Below are 22,913 nucleotides of genomic sequence, written 5' to 3'. Positions count from 1 at the left end.
ATGAGATGGTACAGTGATGGCACTGCATCACTCTATGGTTTATAGTAGAACATAGAGAATGAGAGGAGAACAGGGCTGGATTGCCAGATGTGGCTGTGCGGGCAGGGCTGCGGGCTGGGAGAGCACAGATGGGGACCACCTGTGTGAGCGTTCTCTACTCTGTACCCTTCTGCGGAAGAACAGTGCACCATAGAGTCAAAAATAGCAGGAAGGACAGAATGAATCCCAAGCAAGTATCCTTTGTGATTCCAATGAACATTTCTGTGGTTGCCTTTTCTAGAACAGTTATTTGTGGATGCCTGTCATCCCGTTCATTGCCAAAATCCCAACATGTAAGACACACATGCTTCTGCCTAATGTCTCCAGTCTTCTGCTTTGAGCCTCTCAAGAATGTGGAAAACTAAGTGAATTCTGGCATCCGAATTTGTTCGGAGACCAACGGAAGCACTCCGAGAATCTTAAATCAGAAGCAGAAAGAGCCAGTCCACTTGGATTTTGAACTTTCTTTCTAAAAAGCTACAATGTCCCTCTCTAGGTGAGCAGCTGGGACTTCAACATTTTATTCAATCAATATTTGATGGGACATATTTTAGAACTGACAGCTGATCAGATGAATCAGTCATTGTGGTGATGAGTCAGTGATTCACACATGGGGCTTTTGTCTCCTGAGAACTTCACCTCTCTCCCCAGTTCTAGCCTGTTGTCACAAACACTTCCTCCCACCACAGTAGCATTTCTCCACACAGGTGTATTTGCTCAGAAAAGGGATCTCTATTCAATTTCCCAAATTCAAGACTCTCAGAAAACCAGAGCTGGAAGACCCTCAGAATCTTCACTGAGAAGATGAGGACACCGAGACCAGAGAGAGCAAGAGCCTTGCCCAGAGTCACACAGCAAGTTAACAACAGAGCTAGAATTAACACCCTGGCTTTACAACAGCTTGTCCCCGTTTCATTTACTACTCGCTGTAGTTTCTCCTCTTCACGGGGGTAATTCCAAGGTGCGGGGGGGGGGGACATAGTTCTCCCAAATTTCTCACTAGTCAGAGAAAGTTAAGAACACTGTATTTCAAAGCTTCATGAATTTCAGCGCCATCCTTGTGCAGAGGGCACGTTAATCTTCTCTGGATCATTCCATTTCTGCGTATGTGCTGCCGAAGCGAGCACTAGAACACCGTATTTCAAACATATGAATAAAACCTGATGAAATCAGAAAGAGACTCTTAAGTGGGAAAATCACAGGGCAAGCAGCAAGACTCGTGGACTAGAGCAGATGTGAAGTTGACAAGGCCAGCGTGGATCTAATTGCCAGGATTCTCCAAGAGTATAAATGTGAGGTCCGCATGTGGTCCCTTCACACTCAGTGACAACAAAGAGGGCAGTTGACCATGGGCTCAAGCCAGAAACAATCCTTTGGGCTTTCTCAATTTGGCACTCCAGTAGGAAATAAAGTGCTCAGAAGATATGACATTTGAAATTAAAAAAATAAAAAAGAGATCATTGTACAGATTTTGCTCTCAACAATGCTGACCATTTTTGCTTTCTAGAGAGCCAAGAATAAAACCAACAGACTGGGGGGCACCTGGGTGGCTCAGTGGGTTAAAGCCTCTGCCTTCAGCTCAGGTCATGATCTCAGGGTCCTGGGATCAAGCCCCGAATCGGGCTCTCTGCTCAGCAGGGAGCCTGCTTCCCTTCCTCTCCCTCTGCCTGCCTCTCTCCTTACTTGTGATCTCTGTCTGTCAAATAAATAAATTTTGAAGAAAAAAAAAATAGACTGGGCTATCCTGACATTGTCCAGGGAAAAGTTGTGCAAAAAACAAACAAACAAACAAACAACAACAAAACCATCTGTTTATCCACTGTAGGGACCAGTCCTCTCTTTCTTCTCCCACTGCAGTTCTGTTGTGCTCTTAGCGAATTACATTTTATTTGTGTTCTATTCTTTTTCCCTTTACAGCAATCTTTCTTGAACTTGACTATGCTCTGCGGAGATGATCAGGAACACTCTTTAAAAAAAAAAAAATTCCAGGGCTCCTCACCTGGGTCACTGGATCCAAATTTTCTGGAATAAGTCCTGGGAACCTATATTTAAAAAAAAAAAAAAAAAGCTTCCCAGGTAATTCTAAGGCCCAGGATTTTATAGTCTAGTTCCTTCCTCCCTCCCTCTGCCCCTCTTCAAAATCTAATCCGTGCCGCCTTCAAAATCTAAGCACCACATCTAACAGTCGTGGAAGAGAGAGAACATTCTTCGTTCCAAACAACCACCAATTTCCAAATAACACTTTTATAAAAACCATGCCGGGGAACCTGGAATTTGTTGCATGACTGCTGACACAATAAAGAACTGTAGACTCAGAAATGGAAATGTGGCCATACTCTTTCTTCCTGAAGATATCTAAGGAAAGAGAAACATTTAAGTGCAAATTCTCGTGCTTTATGTGAAGTCTTCATTACATTCAGACTTCAAGAATTCATATTAATTTATTTACTATTAATGAAATATTCAGACATATTCAGAATGAGGTTCTGAGTTAGGGTGCTATTACCTTTTCTTTTTCCAAACTTAAACACTACCGATTTTCCTTAATCTTTCCTTGTACACATGCTCTTTGATTACTATTCTCTATTGCTCCTTCAAGTTCTTCAAGCTACTCTTGGTTCACCAGCAGGGACTAAAATACCTTTGGGACACAATGGTACTAATCTACTTTATGGTTTGAAAACAGTTTCCGTATGTATGTACGTACGCATGTACGTACATACGTACGTAGCTATGTATGTATGTACGTATGTATGTATTGAGAGAGAGTGAGTCAGGGGAGGCAGGACCCAGGGAGAGGGAGAGGGAATCTTAAGCAGGTTCCACACACAGCATGGAGCCCGACACGTGGCTCGATCTCACAAGCCTGAGATCGTGACCTGAGCTGAAATCCAGAGTTGGACGCTTAACCAGCTAAGCCACCCAGATGCCCCACGCGTACCTCTTTAGGAGAATTTATTTTATACTCAGGAGTGACTTAGATTAGTGGACTCAAATCTAAAGATCTAAAGATTGATATTCTGCTTCAAACAAAGAAAATTCCCTTTAGAATTCCTTTATTTAGTGGTTCTGCATTTGATCTGGTGTCAATGTCCGGGATTCCGGTTATATAAAGATTAGATTCTGAATCTGATCTCAAAGCCACTTCTGTTTTCTCGCATTCTCTTCTCTCTGTCCCTCTGAATTCTCAAGCTGTAAAATTTTAGCTCATCTTCCTCCTCATGAATTCACTTTTCTATATTTTTATATTTTCCCTAATGCTTGCAGGTCTCTCTTGAACAATCACGCTTCTGGAAGAGTGATTATGAGCCCCCATTCTCACCCCTCCCTGTATCTGTGCCCTGTGCCACACAATTCTAAAGTTCCTTCCACTAAAAGCGGACAGTCTCCCCGCCTTGATGTTGGGGGTGGCCGTGACTTGCTGGGGCTAATACCATATGGACAGTTCTGTTTCCTCTCAGTCCTCTGGCTCCTCTGCCATTGCCGTAAAAGGAAACAGTCATGGTCAGCTCATTAGTGCCGGGGGAAGAAAGCACAGACTCGTCCAACCTATGCCCAGGCGTCACCTAGCTGAGCTCAGCCCAAATGAGCAGAACCAGAACGGCCCAACCCCACAAACCATAAGACTGCAGGATGCCCGTGCTTCCAACGAGCCTTTAGGGCTGTTCTAGCGGCTCTAGGACTGTGAGAGCGAACGACACCAGGCCTGACTAAGGAAAGCAGCCGAGGGGGCTCAGGGTTCCCCAGGGGAAAAAGCAGGACAGCTCCTTTCTTCCCTTGGCACAGGACCCTGAAGACGCTAACGTGCAACAGAGCAGTTGCGAGTAAGATGAGGAAAAGCAGAAACCGACTTCCAGGAAGCAGCTCCTTCCTCCAGAGCCCCTGAGGAAGAAATGACGCCCAGCGGCAGCCCTGCTCCTACAGAAAAGCAGCTCCAGGGAACAGAGCTCAACCCCCAGCAAATGGCCACTGCCAGGCTGAGCCATCACTGTGCCGGAAGGACATGCGCCCTGAATCCAGGCCTAATAAGCACCCGCGTCCCCAGCCCTTTAGGCTGCTGTGATTTCTCCCCTTCTGGCTCAGCTATCTGTGTCTGTGGTGAGCTCCGAGAGATTGCCTGCATACATCCGCGAGCTCTTTATTCTGTTGACTCAAAAGATAGGAAGAGATGCTCCTTATTTTTCCGACTATGGGGATGCCCGCGTGAACGTTAAACCAGCCCTGAACTCTTATGCCTTGCTCTGGGGGTCAATTTAGCCCGAACTGAGTCTCGATTTAAGATTCTCCCTCCATGTAATGGCTCATCTCACAGGTAAGGGTTACCACTTGTGAGGCCGGAATAATGGTCTACGTGTACGCAGGCCAAAGTCAAACTGAGAGTTTGGTGGGAAGACCACGTTTTCTAATGCCATTAAAACACACGCACGCACGCATGCACGCACACACACAGAAAAGGTCACAGGCCCAATTTTATCCTATCTTCCAAATCCTTTCTGCCTTCCTTCTATGACACCTAATGGATGAAATGAATGAACAGGTTCAGCCTCAGTGAGAAAAGATACCCAGTGTTTGAAAAATGATTTTAAACAAAATTTTCTGCCCATCAGTGTGTACCCTGCCTCCCTTCGCATCTACGGTAGTGAACAGACTGTGCTCAGGCCACGGGGCTCCTAGGATGAAGTTAGCCTGGAGAATAATCTTCCAGGATTCCTCTGCCAGGCAGGGGTCCCCCAATCCGTGGCCTTCCAGGTCCCAATTCTTCATTCAACAAATAGGTGGGGAGTTTCTGCTCGGCGCCAGACCCATCTGTCGTGAGTATATAAAGCCAGTGAGAGAGAGAAACGAAGACGACGGAACTTCTAATGAGAGTAGAGACAAAGCGGTGCTGCTGTATTATATCCATGGTCACCTGCAACTGAGAGCACCATGGACTTGAACTTCCGAGACTTCCTGTAAAACCACTTCTTTGAGCAGCCTCTTTCTCCCCAACCTACCGTCTATGGTTTCAATAATCCTTGGCTCCCTTATCTTGTCTAAGACACAGCCCAGCTGAGCCACTTCGGAGGAGAAGAACTCCCGAGGCTCAGGACGCTGAGTGATTTGCTCCTGCCCCTCCCCTTCCTACCTCTGGGCTCCAACAGGAGAGCTTTCCTACTTCCTAGAGGCACTTGTCTTCACAAGCTTGATGCCGTCTTCCCAGGACTAAGATTTTCTTCTTCTAATGACATGTATAGATCTATCTATCTAAAATGGCTGGTAATAGTTTAGCCTTTACCCTTTGTATGCTAAAAAAAAAAGTGGGTGTACATAGACACATACATGCATAATGCCCACACACATGTATGTGTACACAGGACATATATATTCATATACATGTGTGTGCACATATGTATCTATATTCACACACATGCATGTGTGTATATATATGTATCCATATTCACATGCATGTGTATAACAAGCAAGTGGGCATTCATATATGTATGAGAATATGCACATGTATACACACATGTGTAAACGCACACATGCACATCCACATCCACACACGTGTTGTGCATGTGTGCACGTGCGCACAGTTACATATGCACACATATCCACATGCATACATATTTGCATGAATGTGCACGCACACATGTATACATATTCACTTGCATGTACACAGGCATATTTCCATACACGTGTTCAATAATGCATGTGCATGCATACACATTCACATGATGTATGTGCATATGTATACACATTCACATACATGTTTGTGAGCACACATTCACACGTGTATGTACACATATATACATATTCCCATACACATACATTATGTGTGTATATGCACATATGTACATCGTATACAAACTTTTTCTCAGCAAATTTCCTCTATAAGCAAAATTTAGCTAAGCTGCTCTTGAGAACACTTCAAGGGACATGAGAGCCCGAACAAATGGGGACCCAGGCTTTTAGGGCTTATGGCCAGTCTGATTTCCCTCTGGTAACAGTACTGGAGTCCCCAGGGACTCTCACAGTCCTCATACATGCTTGGGTTTATAGGCTGGTAGTGAAGAAGCTCTTGCCCTGTCTTCTAAACAAGCTTGCACCCTCAGGAGAAAGAGATGAAGCTCTTGAGGCTGAGATTTAAGGCAGGGTTTGGTAGGATGCGATGGATAGGGAGGTTTGGTTCTAAGGCATCTCTGATCACCACTTTCCACCCCCCTCTCTTATCTCTGGCTAGGTGTCTTGCGACCTGGTATGACTACAGTTTTCAAGTATGAACCTATGTTTTTGTTTCTGTGTGAGCCTGGCCAACCACTGGCCACAGGAAGGGCACTTATCTCCCAGACGGAAATGTTCAGAACCTGGCTGAGAACCATAAAGGAACCCAACTCACCCTCTGAGCAGCGCAAGCAGACAGTACAACGTTAATTTTAGAGCTCAGGCACGTAACTCACAGTGATACCTCATTCGGCACGTCTCTCGTTCTCAGACCCCTGGCTACTGTTTCCCACTTCAGATTGATCAAATGTAGGAAAGAGACCCACTACAGCAGCAACAACAGCTAACAGCCTGACTCAGAGGAGGAAAAAGACAAAAGCTGGTGGAAGAACTCAAAAGGTGGGCATTTACTGAAGGGGCGAGCTGCTTCCAACACCTCACTGTTCCAGGAAAACATCACTGTACCGATAGCAGACCCCACAGTAATTAGTACTCAGAGTAGTAACTCGGGTTTATCTGGAAACGTTTAAACGATACCAGTGTACTCTGTTGTTTTTTGTTTTCTGTTTTTTTTTCCAATGTACTCTGTTTTTAGGAAGAGAATTCCCAAGCTCTGGGCAAAGGGGCTGGTACTGAGAAGGGCCCCCTAGAGGACAGTGGCGGTTACTGCACTGCAAGACCCCAGGGCGGGAGGGGCAGGGGTGGGCGCTGGCGCTGGGAACCACCTACCTCTGGATGTTATCTTCCAGCTGTTTGACTCGGAACTCATCCTCCTCAGACTGCCGCCTCCTGGCTTCCTCCTCTTCGGCAGTTCCGGCGGGGATACCCTGCAGCAGCCATTTTTCCCGAAGCACTTTGGACTGTGGGAATGAGGGAAGAGAACAGACTAGATGATACCTTTCCGTCCACAGCCTTCTCGGTGCCGCGGTGCCTCGGTTTGAGCTCCGCCCCTCGTCAGTGGTCACCTGAATTGCTGCCTTCGCCTCCTCTCTGACTTGGCTCCCCACCTCCCCCAGGCCCAACCCCTAGAGATCCACCAGCGGGATTTATTTCTGCATTTCCGACTATAAAAAGCTTTTGAGAACATACAGAAAAACAGGAAACAGGATAATGAATGTCCGTGTAACTCACCTAGCTTTACAATTATAAACAGTTTGCCGAATTTCCCACAAGTTCTTTACCAAAGCACTTTAAAGGAAATAACAAGCATCGTGACATTTCACCCGAAAGTATTTCAGTATGAATCTCTAAAACATAAGGGCATTTTTTCTGTGCAACTGCAATTTCATTATATAATTTAAGATCACCAGATATTGCGTCCATCTTAAAGTGTTTTAAAAAAAAAGATTATGTCATACTTCTTAGAAGCTTTTTAATGACTCCCAACCATCCTCAGCAGTGGTCTCCAAATGGTATTAAAATCACGTACTCCATTTGCATCAGTTACTAATATGTTGTGGAGTGAAATAAAAAGGTGGGGTTTTTTTGGTTTGTTTTTAGTAGGCTTGGGAGGAGCCCAGTGTGGGGCTTACGTTCAACCCTGAGATCAAGACCTGAGCTGAGATCAAGAATTGGATGCTTGGGGCGCCTGGGTGGCTCAGTGGGTTAAAGCCTCTGCCTTCGGCTCGGGTCATGATCCCAGGGTCCTGGGATCGAGCCCCGCATCGGGCTCTCTGCTCCACGGGGAGCCTGCTTCCCCCTCTCTCTCTGCCTCTCTCTCTGCCTGTCTCTCTGCCTAGTTGCAATCTCTGTCTGTCAAATAAAAAAATAAAATCTTTAAAAAAAAAAAAAGAATTGGATGCTTAACTGACTGAGCCACCCAGGTGCCCCCCCAAAATAAAAAGGTTTTGAGTTTCAGGCAATGGCAAGGAGGGAGCCATTACTGCTTTGACAAGGGAAATGAAAACAGCTCAAAAGAAAGGCAGGCTGAAACTCCCTAAAACAAAGAGCAAGGTGAGGAAGGTGTGGGAGAGGATTTTTGATTTGGGTTTTCATTACGTGGTGCCTAGATGGCAAATGGTGGCTATTAGATGTTTGTAGAGGCTGGACCCTGGGCATCATGGCTGAGTGTTCCCGGTCAGGTTGGTGGTCCTGGAAGGCTGTAAGGGTGCCCCCAAAGCAGGGCATGTGACCAGTTTTTCCCTGGTCCCATAATGGCTATGAAGCCAGTCAACATAGTGTAAACATAGTGTAAGCATAGGGTAAGCCCTGGGTTCCCTGGCTCCCGGCATCACCTCCATCAGAATCTCCATCAGACCTCCTCAAGCAGGCTGAGCAAGGTAAAGGAAAGGAACCCCTTATAATGACTAAGAGCCAGGTTATGCATGGCTTGGAGCCAATTAAATATGACGTACAGAAATGAGAGAGTGGAGTATCTCCAATATTGTAGACCCAGAACTCACACTCACTGCAGTTTGCTTTCTACAACTCTCATAAGCAAAAGGTAGACAATTCCAGAGGTTCACATTTGTCTTGAGGTTAAGGAACAAGAGCTACTTATGATGAAGCTATAAAATGAGTTATTAAAAATTACCAACATTTAGTAACATAAGAATTCATTAACGGTTCTGATTCACCACTCTATTGAGAAATCCCGCAGCTACGCAGGGCTATGAAGCCCCTGCCGGATGCAGAGGGGAAGGTTCCAATGGCTCGAATTCCTACACTTCTGAATGGAGTTTTTGAGTCCATTTTGACTGGACATTCTGGAAAGGCAGCCTTGGATAGACCCAGTTTTCTCTGCCCCAGGAGGGATGCTCTAGAGCCAGGGCTTCTAGAGACGTGACCCAGTGGCTGCTCCTGGGAATGTTCTGTCTGCCCTCCTTCGCACTGTGCCCCCCCTGCCACCAAGGAAAGGGTCTAATCACTCATTTCCGGCTGACTGAGTCCTAGCCATCCATCAATACTTCTGACAAGAGCAGCCTGGTGACCACGAGCGCCGAGAGCACATGTGCCCTCACATCTGTCTCTTCTCTGGATAAGGCAGTGAGTGATGTCACCAAAACATCCCCAACAGCTGGAACCAAGAAGAGAGACTCTAACAGAACAAGACAGCGGGCCTGGTCTCAGAGAAGTGTGTTTCACAGAAGTGTTTGGACGTTACAAAAATAAAAAAGCAAAGTTGATTTTTTTCCACTTGGCCCTGATGTTGCATGGGCAGACCACCAATTCAAATACGTTTACCACCAAAGGTTCCCTTAACCTCCACCAGATCACTTCCTATTGTCTCTAAGGGTCAGTGGTGTTATGGCCTCGGACTAGAATGCACTTGTATGTGCTTTTCACACACGCCCATCGAAAGCACCCGTTTCCCCCTACTGTTCTGGTCCTTATTGGGTGCCCGAGAGTTTCAGAATTAAGTGACAAGCAGAGCATGCAGAAGTGAACACTAAAAATAAAAAAAATTTTTTTTTTTCCAAACGGCATATACCAAAAAACTATACCCTGGCTTATAGGAGTGAAGAACGGTCAAACTTCACTTTGGTCAAGGAGATGCAACCATGAAGAGTCAAGACAAAGGAAGTATGCGTAAGGCTTACAGGAGAGCTCGCAGAAGCACAGATTCCCACCTCCCCTCCCCCAAGATGTTGATTCTTGAAGTTTAAGGTAAGGCCTAAGAATATGAATTTTAATAAGCTCCCACGTGATGCTGTCATTAATGGTCCTGGTCCAAGGTCCACAATTTGAATAGCCCCGCATAAGAACCCGTGACTATTCAAGCACCTGGAGAATGCATAAGCTTTCCCACCGGCTAGCCAAACCCTGACCCAAAAAGGAGCTCATCATCCTTCCACCCAGCCATCTCTCTGCATCCCCATCTCAGGAACAGTGGTGTCCCCATCCATTCCCCCAGACACTCTGCCAGGTCCTGAAGACACCGCTCTGGATGACGGGCAAGTCCTCAGTGTCACTGAGCTTTTGTCCCAATAAACAACGATGTGAGATAATTTCAGACTGTGAAACATGCACAGCAGGAGGTAGGCAGGACAATATGACAAACAGGGACAGACAGAGGACACTTTAGGGGGGAAAAGTCCCTGTGAGTACTTGAACACTTGAGCTGAGATCTGAGATCTGAGATCCAAGGAAGGGACATTCGTGGGGAGAGACTGGCAAATGTAACAGCCCAGATGTGGGACAGAGTTTAGTGCGTTTGTGGACCAGACAGAATGCCCAAGTGGCGGGACCACAGTGAGTGGGGGATGGGGAAGGGAGGGGAGAACAAGTTGGAGATGGAGAGGAGTGCAGGGGCCAGAGTTGGTGGGGTCCTGCAGACTTGCTAAGGAGTTTGGCATTTGTCCTAAGCACCGTAGGAAGAGAAGAGTTTGGAAGGGACAGGATTAAGAAGTGTAAGTGATTGGATTCTATTACGTCACCAGGTGGCAGAGTGTGCCAGCTTGAAACGTTGGAGCAGCAGAAGAAATGGAAGGCACGGGGTGTACTTCAGGGGGAGAGTCAACATGACTTACTGACAGGTGAGATGTGGGGGGTGAGAGACAGGGTGGGATTAAAGGCAACATAGATATTTGGTTTGAGCAAAAGGGTGGATGGTGGTATCCTCACTAGACTGGAAAGACTAGAGGAAGAACAAAGGCTAGAACAGCAGAAAACGGAAATTTCCATTTAGGGCAGGATAAGCTTGAGAGGCTTATAAATGGAAGTGACACATTCAAGTGGACACGTCAGGAAAACAGCTGAATACAGGAGCATGGAGTTCAGGGGTCATTGGAAATGGAGACATCCATTTGGGAGTCATTGATACATAAATGATATTTGAAGCCACGGTATCGAGTGGTGATGATGATGATGATGATAATGATGATGGTAATTCTTATCACTCCTCCCCATTGACTCCCGGTGAGATCTTGGTTTGGTATTGAGTTTTTGTTACATGATTTCAGTCCACACAGAAGCCAAACCAAGACTTCTGATAGAAGAAACCAAGTTCTGGGGGCGCCTGGGTGGCTCAGTGGGTTGAGCCTCTGACTTCAGCTCAGCTCATGATCTCAGGGTCCTGGGATGGAGCCCCTCATTGGGCTCTCTGCTCAGCAGGGAGCCTGCTTCCCCCTCACCCTCTACCTGCCCCTCTGTCTCTCTGTCTCTCTCTGTCAAATAAATAAATAAACAATCTAAAAAAAGAAGAAGAAGAAGAAGAAGAAGAAGAAACCAAGTTCTAACTTCTACTCAAACTCTTGTTTAAAGGGCCAGTGGAGACGTGATGGGAAAAAGTGGGACGTGAAGTTCCTTTACACTGTGTACCCTGCCTGTCAGTTCAATACTCTAACATTTGAAATTGGCCTTTCAAACATACTAATGACCAAGAAAAGTCTAAAATTAGTGCTAAAGGTTCACAATAGTGGGAGGCACTAAAACATGTTTGCAGCAAGGCCCACTGGTACATTCAGGCTATGTAGCAAATGACCTTGGTAGGTTGACAATAAATATCTCGTAGGGTCACGATTCTGTCTTTGATTTTTTCATTCAATCTTCTTGAAAGAAAAGGCTGTGGTTTTTAAAATATAATGACAGTTTTCACAGCTTGGTTTAGGAAAAAAAAAAAAAAAAACTCTAGTCAGGGTTCCCTGCTCATGAATAAATAATTCAAAGGCAGCTTATGTACTGAAGATATGATATTAGCAATTTGATTCTGACAGTGCTGCCTCTGTCATACAAACCTTTATAAATGTGACAGTTCCAAAGGGATTCGTGTGGCAATACACGCTGCCTGCCTGCTCTTGCTGGGACCCTGGGCTGACCAATAAAATAGACAAATCTCTGGCAATTCAACCCAGAGCACAAAGGGAATATTAAATTTAGTCTGCCTGGTATAATATCATAGTTGATTTATTTTTTAAACTCACATTATCACAAGTCACATAATAAAAACCATAAGAATAAATAATTGTTTCCCTGGAATACAAAGCCAAGACCATTTTTCAATAGAAGAATAATGATGGCTCTTACCTTATGACATAGTATGAATATATGTTATATATTAAAAAGCTAGAGGGATTAGATGAGGGTGGTATTGGTCCAGGAGTGGCAGATTCATGGAAGAGGAAGAATCCACCAATGGTGGACTTCAGTATAAGGGAGAAATATGGATATAATAAAGAAGACATTTAAGTCAGTGAGGAAAAGAATGAATTAATCAATAAATCGTGTTGGGGTAACTGGTTCACCATCAGTAAAAAGTAAAGTCATTCCTATCTTATTTCATATAGAAAAATAAATTCTAGATGGGTTAAAATAATTGAAGGATAAGAAACATCCTAGGTGAATGTTTGAGATGTTCTTTGCAAGAACCACATCAAAGTCAGAAATCATAACGCAAAAAGAATGTTAGATGTGATATCACAACTATCAAAGTTTTGTATGAAAATGTATGTACTCATTTTAAATTTTAATTATTTCTTTAATTATTCGGGAGAGAGAGCATAAGTTCCGGTGGGGAGGTACGAGGAGAGGGAGAAGTAGACTTCCCGCTGAGCAGGTAGCCTGACATGGGGCTGGATCTTAGGACTGGATCCCAGGATGCCGGGACCAGGACCTGAGTTTAAGGCAGAAACTTAATTGATTGAGCCACCCAGGTGCTCCTTTTATGAGAATTTAAAACAGCCCATCTATCAAAATCAAAAAAAGAGGTAAAGGTGAATGTATTTTGGACCTGAATATTGAAACCATTTCATTTTAATCACCAGCTGATGAGGCTTATGAATAAGGGTCATAGAGCTTAATCTATAAAAACATACTGAGAAAAAGCACGGAAGAATATACCTCTGTGTGAGTGACATCTGGGTGACCAGTATACAGCTGATACCTTTTTTCCTTTATATTTTCCTGTACTTTAAATTTTTTACTTTTGGAATGATCATGCATTCCTTTCTCTTACAATCAGCAAAAAGTAATTCAGCTATTGAAATCGCTTACTGGTCCCATATGTGAGCACTTCTTGGAAATTCTTACATCACAAGTATTAGAGACTAAGTATAGCTAAGGATCTTGTAAAAAGAAATCTGAGTTTAATTTGGTGAGGACTTCAAAGTGCTTGGAGGTTTCCTAACCACTGGAGTGTAGCAGCTCTTTCAATACTTGGGGTCTTTCATTGCATTGCAGAATTTGTTTATTGTCCATATATAAAGTAAAAATATTCCATTTTTGTGGCATTGCTCACTGCATAATCCTACACATTATAATTACCAAAAATATTAATCACATAACTATGTGATTATTATCAAAACTATGGCCTTGCGTCCTATTTTTTTTTTTTTTTTTGGTTTGACAAGAGACCAGTAAATCTATCTAAATAATTCATACCTCATTGCATGAGAATAAAATGTCCACAGACTACTGGACAATGAGAACTATATCTTAATAAACATGAAATCTAATTCTAACGCTTTTCCATTTAACTCTACACTAAGTATATATTATTTTTTTAGGGAGCATCTCAGGTTTTATAAATTAGTGGAAGAAATATTAATTGGTGACATATCTCTTAATATTTTCTACTTCAAGGAACTGCCAGTAATCAATAATGTCTCCGCATGGTCTAAATTTTCTGGAGTCCATGAAAGTGTAACTTGGAGTTATAGACAACGATGATGGCAACTGGCATCTCTCTAGACAAATTATTCAAAATGGAACATTACATTTGAAGAAAACAGTGACCTGAGGAAGGCTTGGTTTTGAGGGCAGAGGAGCCCTAGAGTTCGACCAGGGCTTCCTCATGTAGAGTCTCTATGTTCTTGGGCAAATGACCTGACCTCTTGAATTTGTTTCCTCACCTGTAAGACCGGGAAAGTAATATCTCTTTTGTGGCCATTACTGAGGGGATATATTTAAAGTACCAGGTACGTACTAGGTACTCAAAAAAATGACTATCACCGAGGATGGCCAAGGGGATGACAAGGCTGCCATGCAGCCAGGACAAAGCTGGCAGAGTCCCTACCAAGAGGCTCACAGAAGAACTATAACCTCAATGAATTTACTACCATCCAGAGGTGAGGCTGCCGAGCTCAGAACTGAATGATCACAGGGAAGAGGACTCAGGCTATTCAAGTCCAGTCAACAGCTAACTGATTGAAAGTAGAACATATTCTTTTCTGGTGCCTGAAGTGATCATATCTCTCAGTCAGGCACCACCAAAATAACTCAGTTATTTTGGGAATGATGGCCTCCGAACAAAGAGAGGCAGAGTCATGAGAGAAGTTTCACCTGAGCCAAAGGGAGGCCTGATGACATGCCTTGTCTACCTCAGACCCCACCTCACCAGAGCACAGGAACTTGGTACCTGCAGGAGTTTCTGGTTTTGTTTTCATTGTTCAAGACTAGTGATCTACCCTCGTTCTGTCTACCTGGGCTTTCCCCAGAGAGAGAAAATCCACAACCCCTTGGTATCCACTTATTAAATTGTCATCACTTCTAGTTCTTTCTCTCCAGTTTACAGGAAAATGACCTAGGTGAAAGGGCCGGGTATTCCCTCAGCTAGCCAATTACACCAGCAGTGTGAGAATTGTACCAGGATAACCATAAAGAACTGATTCCCTTGTTTCCAAGTCTCTGAGGGAGTCTCACTGCTTCTACATGCAATGCTAAGTCCTTTTACTGTTATTTCTGTTGACTAGGTGGCCAGACACATGGATGGACACTGAGCTGGTCATCCGTCATGAATGAGTCCTCAGTATCTTATCTGGCATCCGGAATGATAAAAAGTGGGAAAAGGAAACTTAATCTTCTGACATATGTTTATTGCCTGACTTTTGGTTCAAGGAATGCAAAAGCAAAGAACCATGTTGAGCTTAAAGGGGAGAGGACCTGTCTAGTCAAAACAGCCTCTCATTTTTCCAGTCCCCTTCATAAAAAAAAATCCACCTTAAACCAAGAACTCATTTTGGTCTCTTGTAAGGAGTGAATTGACTTTTCTCTGAGCCACAGTCCCAGCTCTGTCCAGAGTGACCTTGAAAAATGTACTTGGTTCCACTAAGTGTTAAGTCCCCCTCTATGCAAGAAGAAAATACTAACTCTAGCCCTCAGTGCTTCCTCAGGAATGGTGTAAGGAGAGAGTAACAGCGTTGGGGATATATTGTAAGCTCCTACAAAGAAAGGTCTATAAATGGATTTATAAGAGCAAAAATAAACGGGCAATATTCTCAGTATCGTGCTGCTGTACTTCCTTTTAAACACATTTCTCCGCTTAAAGTTGATAGTGTACTGATAAATATGCCAAGCAGATTTAGGTCATGCTGTTATTTGAAATCAGCTTGCTGATCATTCTCGTCTGAAGGATTCATTTAGCACAACGCTATCTTCTAGAGAAGAAAGGAAAATACAATCATAAATGCTCATCTTGTTGGAAAAAATCTAAACTATCTACACCCAGCATCACCCGGAAAGCCAGCCCCACCTTCCCGACCAGCCCTCTGAGCAATGCGAATCTGTACATGAATGTCACAGCAACTTGAGTGGGGCAGAGCCGCAGACGGCATGCAGCAGCTCCCAGGTGGCCGCTGGAATGTGTTCACGGTACTCTGCAAGCCTGCAGAAAGCAACATGCTACAGCCCGTGGAGTCCCTGTGACAGTGACAGAGCTTTCTCGTAGGCTGTAATCAATTACGATGCTTAAGTGCCTTATGTTTTAAAGAAACATAAATAATGAAACATATCTCTCTCTCTCTCTCTCTCTCTCTCTGTGCAATGGAAACCCAACTGACCGAAATCATTTCAATGCCATCTTTTGACCAACTGCTCATTCGGAGGGAACACTTCCAAAATTGTGAAAGTAGAAATAAAATGAATGCATCCCCGGAAATACACAGGGTTGCTCTTTTATCAGATCACGGTGCTTTTATCTCCCTTTTCTCCATATCAAGAAAGAAAACATTCCGGTGTTTCATCTATAAAAGAACAGCCTGTTCAACGTATCCTTTGGAACCTGTGAACACACACACGCAGGGCACCTGATACACTGGAGAGGCAGCCCCAGAACGCTGCCTCTCCCACCATGTGGAGATTCTCGTCCCATTTCTATATATAACCAGCACATTTCACATGCACACACCAGCCCCCAAACCCGTCCACATGCACACTGTAATCTCCTCACGCTCGCAGAAACTGGAATGCTCTAACAATGCCCTGCGCTGGAGAAATTCACAAGAAAAGCCAAAGGATGGTTTCCTGACTGGAGGAGAAAGGGCTCGTGCAGTCGGCGGCAATGCCTTCGCGCCAGGGCAGGCTCTGCCCGGCTCTCCGGAGTGTGATCTGCATGTCTAATAATGGAAAAGGTTCGTGGGATCGGCCACTTACCTTGGAATGCTGCAGCAGAAGTATCTGTTCGTCAAGCTGCTGGCGCTTGCCTTCTATTTCAGTCTGCGTCTTTCTTTTTTCCTTGAAAATAAAGAGAGAGAGCCTGTAAGAGTAGGTGGGTGTTGGCTCCAGGAATTTTAAGGCCGGAAGCAGTGGCCGTCACTGCATCAGCAGCAGCAGCAGCAGCAGCAGCAGCAGCTCACATCTGGAGAGACACTCGCAGACATGCTGGGCACACACGCATGTCACCTGCCCCTCCGCCTCCAGGAGCTTTCTCCTAACATGCCTGCCGTGGGCTCGGCGAGTGGGAGAGTCCCCTCAGTCAGCCGGGCTGCAGCAATTGAATCCAGAAGAAAAGGCGGTTTCCACACACACACACACACACACACACACACACAGTCACGGAATCATGTTCTATGCAGTGTTAATTTGGAGACAAAGAATAAAAACGTCTCCAACGAAAAGCTAGAGGTGGTTATTGGCTGCAAAGATGACAGAATGAAACAGTGGAGATCCTAAGGTTAGCTTTCTTTTACTGAAATCACACACACACAAGTCATCCAACATAATTTCCTGTTTCGTAGGACACATCATTCCCGTTGGATATCACCAACAATGCAAAGTAGACGGGTGGGCTTCGCTGAAACTAGTCTCTGGGTGGGGAGGGCAGGTGGGGCACTGCCCGTGGCTGGGGCTCCCTGAGGTTATGTTAAATATGAAATCTGAAGTTGGTCTGCCTGGGTCCAAGTCCCAGCCCTGCCATTTGCTACCTGTGTGACCTCTGGCAAGTTCTTTTACATCCCTGGGTCCAAGCCTTCTCTCACATAAAGAGGAGATCATAATTTGTACCTAAACCATACGGGTGGGGCGTGGATCCAATGAGACGGTGATGTAAAGGGCTTGGAACAATGGTCTGGAGCATAGTAAATGCTCAATAAATGTTACTTGTTCTTATGCTTATTGCCATCGCGTTTACTTCTAGGTAATGCCTACAGGCGGACTCTAAAGGGATGTAATTCCCCTGTATTCAGAGCATAACCTTTCGACTGGAGTGCATACTTAATGCTTTTCTCCCTCACATTTCTCAAATGCAGACAACAGACATCACATAAACATGACTGATTTAAGAACAGAAAGGCCAGCCTTTAATGAGAGCTTGCTTGTTCCACGTTTTGTGTCCAAAGTGCACAGTGGGGCAGTCTGCCGAGACATTCACTGCCCTGGATTCCTTTCCTTCCCTCACATATGCAGGGAGAAACTTGTTAGACAGACAGAGGGGCATTCTACAATACGACCGCCAAACCTCGGGGAAGACAATAACGCGGAAGGCCGGCTGCCGTGCTCTGTGTCAACAGAAGGCTGTATTTTACGGAGTAGCTGTTTCTGGGGATGGGCTCGCGCCACTGCTGATCAAGTCAACACGGCAGTGATTTGCGCTACAACCAAGTTCCTCGGGGCACTGCACAGACTTATAAGAAATATTAGTTTATCATCTCCAGCCGTTGGGAGACGGGATATCCACGTCAGGGGTGTAAACTCCCCGCCAAAGTGAGGCCCAAGAACTTCACCATTGACCAAAGAACTCTGATCCGTGGCACATTATGGATGCTGCTTAAGCCCAGGGTATGTGTCAGAACATATGATGTATGAAAGTGGATGGGAAAGTGAGGCCTCATGAGAAGACCCCCCTTCTCCAGGATCTCGGAAGTGCCAGGTGATAAAGCAAGGGCCTCCAGAACTGGCTACCCTCTCTCTATCCTAGCAACTAGCTCCTCAACATTAGAACGACTTCATCGTTCGCACCCACTGGCTGTCAAGGTATGTATGTGGTTGGCCAAATTTAGATCCAGATCCAAGATCTAGCACGTCACGGACACAAGATGCAGAGACACCATACTTAAGCACGTGAAACTGTGTGTTACGTGTCTGTTACAGACTGAACGCTCACGTCCTCCCCCGACATCCATATGTTAGAACCTAATCCCCAAAGTGACAGTGATTAGGAGGTGGGGACCTTTGGGAAGTGGTGAGGTGATGAGAGCAGAGCGCTCCTGCATGGGACTGGTGCCCTTATATGAGAAACCCCAGAGAACGCTTCTGCACCTTCTGCCATGTGAGGACACAGTGAAAAGACAGTTATCTCTGAACCAGGAAGCAAGCCCCCGCTAGACACAGAATTTGCCAGGGCCGTGATCTTGGCCTTCCCAGCCTCCAGAACTGTGGGAAACAAATTCCTACTGTCCATAATGCACACAGTCTATGGTATTTTGTTATAGAACCTGAATGTGCTAAGCCAGTATTCTAATCACATGTCTGGTCATTTGCAAACCTAGGCTTTCCCACCTCTGGGTCTTTGTTCATATAGAAAATCCTCACTCCAGAGTTGCCCACCATGATATGAGTGAACTATGCCTTGAATAGAAAAAATATTACCAATGGTATAAGCAGTGAACCCTTGTATCCCCAAGCAGTAGACTGATTGGTGGTCACTGTGAACAGACATGATCAAGAACAATGCAGGTTTTAAGATAGTTCATTAAGAATGGGTAGGAATCAGGTAGATATAAATTAATGGGCGGCACATTCCAGGGAAAGGGAGTTGTGTGAACAAGGGTAGAAATGTCCCAGCATGTTCCAGGGATAGTGAGGATGGAAATCTATCTGAAGTGTAGAGCTTGCTCTTTGGAATAGAGATCAATGATTCAAAGGATTAGCTAGGACTAGACCACTGAGGGCCTTGAATGCCAGGCCAAGAGGCTCGGATTTCATCTTATAGGCAATGGCATATTGCAGGGCTCTAAGCAAGAGAGTGATATAGTAAAATGGCATTTTGGGAACATTAATCTGACACTGGTGTATAGGATGGATTAATAGGGGATGGGAGCTTTTTCTATAAAGGGCCAAACAGTAAATATTTAAGGTTTTGTAGAATATACAATCTCAAAACTGACTTATAGTGCAAAAATGGGTTTGGACAATATATGAATGAATATGGTTCTGTTCTTTTTTTTTAAGATTTTATTTACTTGAGAGAGAGAGTGAGAGAGAGAGGGAGAAAGAGAGCATAAGCAGGGGTTGAGAGAGAAGCAGACTCCCCACTAAGCAGGGAGCCCAACATGAGGCTTGATCCCAGGACCCCAGGACCATAACCTGACCCGAAGGCAGACACCTAATTGACTGAGCCACCTGGGCTCCCCAGGGGTGGCTGTGTTCCAACAAACCTTTATTTACAAACAGAGGGGGCAGGTCAGATTTAGCCTGCAGTCAGAGTGTGCTGGCCTCCAGATGAAAAGATCATTAAATGTCTTAGGAGGATGCCACAGGTGTGGTGGGGATGGGTAAACTAACAATCCCTCCTTCGTTTAGAGCTGTTCCAATCAGAATGGAAAGGGAAGGACAGATACGAGAACCAGAACTGGTGGGACTTGGGACTCATAGGATCTAGGGCGGGTAGGCAAGACAGCATCCTGGCTTTCAGCCACTCAGACCAAAGCTTGTTGGAGTGGGAACAGGCAACAGTGGGAAAGCAGTACTTTCCCACTGGTGCCGTATTCACATTTTCCCTGAGGAACCTCCTTATTAGGTTAAAACTCAAAACCAAACAGTTGTTAACATATACAACCAGGCACCGGCATGAGCATGTTCACATCTGTGTTCCGTCTGCTGCAGACTCGGGCTTGGCCCCATCCCAAGGACCCTTTGCATATCAGTGGCTGTTAGAGGAATCTTTGATGGGTTGAGTCTCCCTCCACAGGGACGCGGTTAGGTCCTCCAGTCACTACTAACCCAACAGAAGAGTTAAGACGCGCAGCTAGCCTCCATACAGAATCAGTTTTGAGCCCAACGTCCAGCAAGTTCCAGTAGGACACTGTTGGGTTCCTGGTATCACCTGCTCGGGCTGCTGGGATCTGAGCTGTGCTTCTCCCCGGCTAGCCTGCTGCTTCCCAGACTTCTCCTTCCCCAGATGAAGGCAAAACCACTCACTCTTTTCCCACTCCAGACAGTTAGACGACATGATTCCCTTTAGTCTCGTTGACCAGAAAACTGTATGTTAATAACTTCCCCACCTGTATTTTCAGCCTAGATCTCTCTTCTGAGCTCCAGATTCCCATATCCAATGGCCGACAGTTCATACCCATTCCCTCAAACTTAGCACTTGCCTAATCATCATCTTGGCCATCCCTCCTCCCCCAGCCTCATGTCCGTTCTTCCCAGTCTTCATGTCAGCAAATGACGTTACTCAAGTCAGAAACTGCAGTTATCCTAGACAGGTCCCTTTTTCAAAAGACCGATTCCTGTTGGTTCTGCTTGTCATTTTCCACATCTTCTGCTTCCCCAATACAACTTTCTTACTACCTTAATGTTCCCTCCTTTATCTCCCCACCTGCACGTGTAGAATGTTCTACATCTGTATCTTCAGCTCTCTATGGCACTTACCCGTTACATCCGACTTCCACCTGCACTACGGCAAGGGGGTCCTCACTAGACTCCCTGCTTCTGAGTCTTGGCTCTGAACAAGCCCATCTGCATGGCTGTCAGAGTGACACTCTCACATGGAAGTGGATCTCCATCCCTTGCCTCAAATCCCAGAATCCCTCCCATTGCCTGCAATGGCAAATACTAAGTTTTCCCTCACTTCTTCATCAGGCAAAAAAAGTACTGGGGCACCTGGGTGGCTCCGTCGGTCAAGCATCCAAATCTTGATCTCAGCTTGGGCCATGATCTCAGGGTCATGGGATCGAGCCCTGCACTGGGTCTGTACTCAACATGGAGTCTGCTTGAGATTCTCTCTCTCCCTCTCCCTCTGCCCTTCCCTCTGCTCGAGCTTTCCAAATACATAAACACATACATGACATCTTTTTTTTTAAAAAAAAAGTATTCCTCTTTGACAATATAGTTTAAATATCAATGAAATTAGAGTAACCATCTGCCCAGTCTTCTTTCCTTCAGAGAATTCGCATACCCTCACCGTAAATGGAGCTGGTGGGTATGACAGTCCTAAGTTAATCACATGTAGCCAGGCTCATCCCTGCCACAAGGATTTGCATGTGGCACAGGCTAAGCTAATCATTCTACCTTACTCAGTGCAATACCACTTGGGCCAAGGGCTGGCTAAATGACCCAAGCAGGACCAATAAGAAATAGACACATGAAAAACCAGGAGAGAAAAGCTCCCCTTCCACTAAGGTTTTAAGCTGGAACAATGCACATCTGAGTGGCAATTTTCCCAAGCCACATGGAAGAAATGCATCCATGCTGGAGAAGGTCAAACATGCAGAGAGAAGCAGAGCTGAAAGACAGAGAAAGAAGGATCCTGATGACACTAATGGGTCCCAAGTCTAGTTACACATGAAGCCAGAACCACCCCTGGCCTTCCTAAATGATGTACACTAATACACCTACCTTTTGCTTAAGCGAGTTTGAGTGGTGCTTCTGTCACTTGCATGCCTTTTCTGCTCCCTCCAAATAGAATTCATCTCTCCTGCTTTCTCTTTTCTCCCTTTACAGGCTGAGGGTCTTTCTGCATTAGCACCTTGAGCACTTCAACACTTATACATTTAACTGTTAACATATCTTCTCCCTTTACCCAAACTACGCCCTTTGAGGACAAAGGTCTCGGCTGATGCAGGGGCACCTGGGTGGCTCGGTTGGTTGAGCATTCGACTCGTGATTTCAGCTCAGGTCATCATTCATGGGTCATGAGACTAAGCCTTGCGTTGGGCTCCACACTCAGCGGGGAGTCTGCTGGAGATTCTCTCCCTCTGCCCCTCCCTCCCATCTCCCTTTCTCAAATAAATACATAAATCATTAAAAAAAAAATCTTGGCTGATGCATCTCCAAAGCCTAGAGCATGGCGTGATGAAGACAAATAATATACAAGTACATCTGACTGGGACTCTCATCATGTTCTCTTTGCACAAATCTCTCACTCAAATGCATTATGAATTTGCACTCATGATCTCAATGGCGGTAAAATATATCACTGAAAACACATCAGCGATCAGTCAAGAGAACCAGAAGCATCTTTCTGTTGGAGACATTAGCCCCTGTGGAATAGGCCATTATTGCTGTACATAGAAGAACAGAGCTGAAAAAGCTAACTCTGGGAAGGAATCATGGAAAGCTCATTCTGGGGAGAAAAGCTGGGGTAAGGGGAAATTCCAGGGAAAGCATAATGAGCTGACAGTAGCGAACCCTTCAGGAGGAATGTGACTCAAGAGACATCTGGAATGAAGTGATCTCGATTCATTAAGAAGGTTTCCAGACCCCTCTACTATCTGGGAGGCCTAGCAAGTCACTTTCATTGTCTTTCTGTAAATTAGATATTTTCCTGGCAAGTATTCTCTGGAAGTTTTACAACATTATGA

At 45.1% G+C, this 22,913-nt stretch overlaps 1 protein-coding gene across 4 annotated transcripts in view; it reads right to left on the bottom strand.

Annotated features, from left to right (window-relative positions):
* PALM2AKAP2 (PALM2 and AKAP2 fusion) overlaps nt 1-22,913 on the bottom strand; it is a gene marked incomplete at its 3' end in the record, with an annotated part of 333,400 nt that overhangs the window by 249,515 nt on the left and 60,972 nt on the right. For all 4 annotated transcript variants that reach the window (XM_080819613.1, XM_080819614.1, XM_080819615.1 and 1 more), the window contains 2 exons: nt 16,546-16,626; nt 6,970-7,100 (listed from right to left, as the gene is read on the bottom strand). In XM_080819613.1, coding sequence (XP_080675739.1) covers nt 6,970-7,100; nt 16,546-16,626 — 212 coding nt within the window. The remainder of the gene's footprint in view (nt 1-6,969; nt 7,101-16,545; nt 16,627-22,913) is intronic.

The sequence above is a fragment of the Martes martes genome (genome assembly GCF_963455335.1).
Source record: "Martes martes genome assembly, chromosome: 12".
Lineage (NCBI taxonomy): Eukaryota > Metazoa > Chordata > Mammalia > Carnivora > Mustelidae > Martes > Martes martes.
The sequence above is the reverse complement of the archived record's forward strand: the minus strand, read 5'-3'. Positions and strand labels throughout refer to the sequence as shown.